We start from the raw sequence: 1,806 nt of genomic DNA on the forward strand, positions 1-1,806 counted from the left end.
GCCTCGGCCTGGGGCGGTGTGAACGCGGGCACGCCGCGTGCGGCGGCGGCGGCCAGGAGCTCCGCCATCCTGGCCACCGTCGAGTCTGGGCCAACGCCGGCGCTGCCCCTTGCGCGCGCCGAGACAAACGCGGATAGGATGCGCGCCGCGTCCGCCGGCGACGACACGACCTCGGTCTCCTTGGCGATGCCGTCCGCCACTTCAGCGAGCAGCTGCCCGTCGGCTCCCCCAAGCGCCTCCAGCCCCTCAAGCAGCAGCCCCAGCTCCAGGGGCCCAAAGGCCTCCAGCTGGCGCCGCGCGGCGGACGAGATGGTCGCGCGCAGCTGCTCAGCGGCTTCCGGGGGCAGGGTCTGGGACTGAAGGCCCCAAGCGATGACTGCCAGGTGCGCAGGGAGGCACGACCCCGCCTGGTGCAGGACTACCTGCGGTGATAGGCATGAGCCGAGCAGCATTGGAACAGCAGGTGTTTATGTTTGAGGAGCACGGGTGAGGCTTATCGTCCATATGGGCTGCGGGGGAGCCGCTGCCGCGCGCGCTCTGGGGCTGTTGAGGCGGCGCGGCGGCCTGGGCGGGCGCTGGCGCGCGGGCGAGCTGGCGATTGTCGCCGCCGGACGGCGCCGGGCGCGTTCGCCCTGGCTCCTGCATTCGACACACAGCGGCGTGCCCGCACGCCCGTGCGCGTGTGCACCTCCCATTCCCCGACCTATCCGGACAGCTGCACGACCCTAGCGCGCCCCCCCGCGCGCGCGCGCGCACCTCCGCCGCCGCCGCCGCGAGCGCGTCGTGGCGCACGTGCTGCACCTGCAGCGTCCTCAGCGCCGCCGCCGCGCTCCAGGGACGCAGGTACAGCTTCTCCTCAGCTACCCTGTCCGCCAGCAGCCGGAGGGTCCCCGGGTCCTTGTACCCCAGCCGCCCAAAGCCCCACATAATCAACGCGAGGTTGGAGGCAGCCACCGGCCGCCCCGCCGCCACCGCGCCGCGCGCGAGCTTTGCTACCGCCGCCTGCGCCGCCGGCGCGCGCAGCCGCAGCCGCGCGAGGCCGTGGAGCAGCTGCGCCGCGTCCGTCAGGCGCCCCCCCTGGTGCAGCTTCCGGTGGTTGCCGCGCGCCAGCTCAGCGAGCAGGCGCCGCGCGAGCGCGCGGCCGGGGCCGGCCTCGTCGCGGCCGCCGGTCAGCTTGTGGCACTTCCCGAGGGACCAGATCATGTTGGAGATCTGGCGGACCTGCATGCGCTCTGTCTGGGCCGTGGCCATCTCCTGAGAGGCGGCGGGACGGCGGGCGGGCGGCGGCGGCGGCGGCGGCGCGGCGTTGGCTTGGGCGGCGGACAAGGGGCGTGAGGGCGCTGCCCTGTGCGCAGCTTGAGCCGCGAGACACCTGGTTGTGGGTGCCGGGCGCAGCCGCAACCGCAGGACGGCGCCGGCGCGGCCGCGATCCGCCGACGCGCCCGCTGGCCCGACGCAGCTTACTTGGGCGGGCCCGTGCCCCGGGCCGCAGCTGCCTGAGCGTCGCGGTGGCGAGAGCTTAAATGTGAGCTTACAATCACTCGCAGACGCTCGTACACAAACACAGCGCATACACACACACACACACACACACGCGCGCATACACACACACACACACATTCTCTCCCACTCTCGCCCACAATCCCTCACACGCACCTGCAGCCGCGTCAGAATCTGCTCTGGCTGCTCCCTCCTGCCGGGCTCCAGCCCAGACCCGCGCTCCACCGCGTCCCCCAGCAGCCGCGGCACCACCGCCAGCGCCGCAGACACGTGAACAGCGTCAAACCTGCGGGTTTTATTGAACGG

At 72.8% G+C, this 1,806-nt stretch overlaps 1 protein-coding gene across 1 annotated transcript in view; it reads right to left on the minus strand.

The window, feature by feature from the left end:
• Nucleotides 1–418: 418 nt before the first annotated feature.
• The window catches only part of MNEG_9964 (hypothetical protein), a gene marked incomplete at both ends in the record, with an annotated part of 2,645 nt that continues 1,257 nt past the window's right edge, over nucleotides 419–1,806 (minus strand). The window contains 3 exons of the mRNA XM_014041562.1: nucleotides 419–422; nucleotides 725–1,254; nucleotides 1,657–1,786. Coding sequence (XP_013897016.1) covers nucleotides 419–422; nucleotides 725–1,254; nucleotides 1,657–1,786 — 664 coding nt within the window. The remainder of the gene's footprint in view (nucleotides 423–724; nucleotides 1,255–1,656; nucleotides 1,787–1,806) is intronic.

The sequence above is a fragment of the Monoraphidium neglectum genome (assembly GCF_000611645.1).
Source record: "Monoraphidium neglectum strain SAG 48.87 unplaced genomic scaffold scaffold02129, whole genome shotgun sequence".
Taxonomy (NCBI): domain Eukaryota; kingdom Viridiplantae; phylum Chlorophyta; class Chlorophyceae; order Sphaeropleales; family Selenastraceae; genus Monoraphidium; species Monoraphidium neglectum.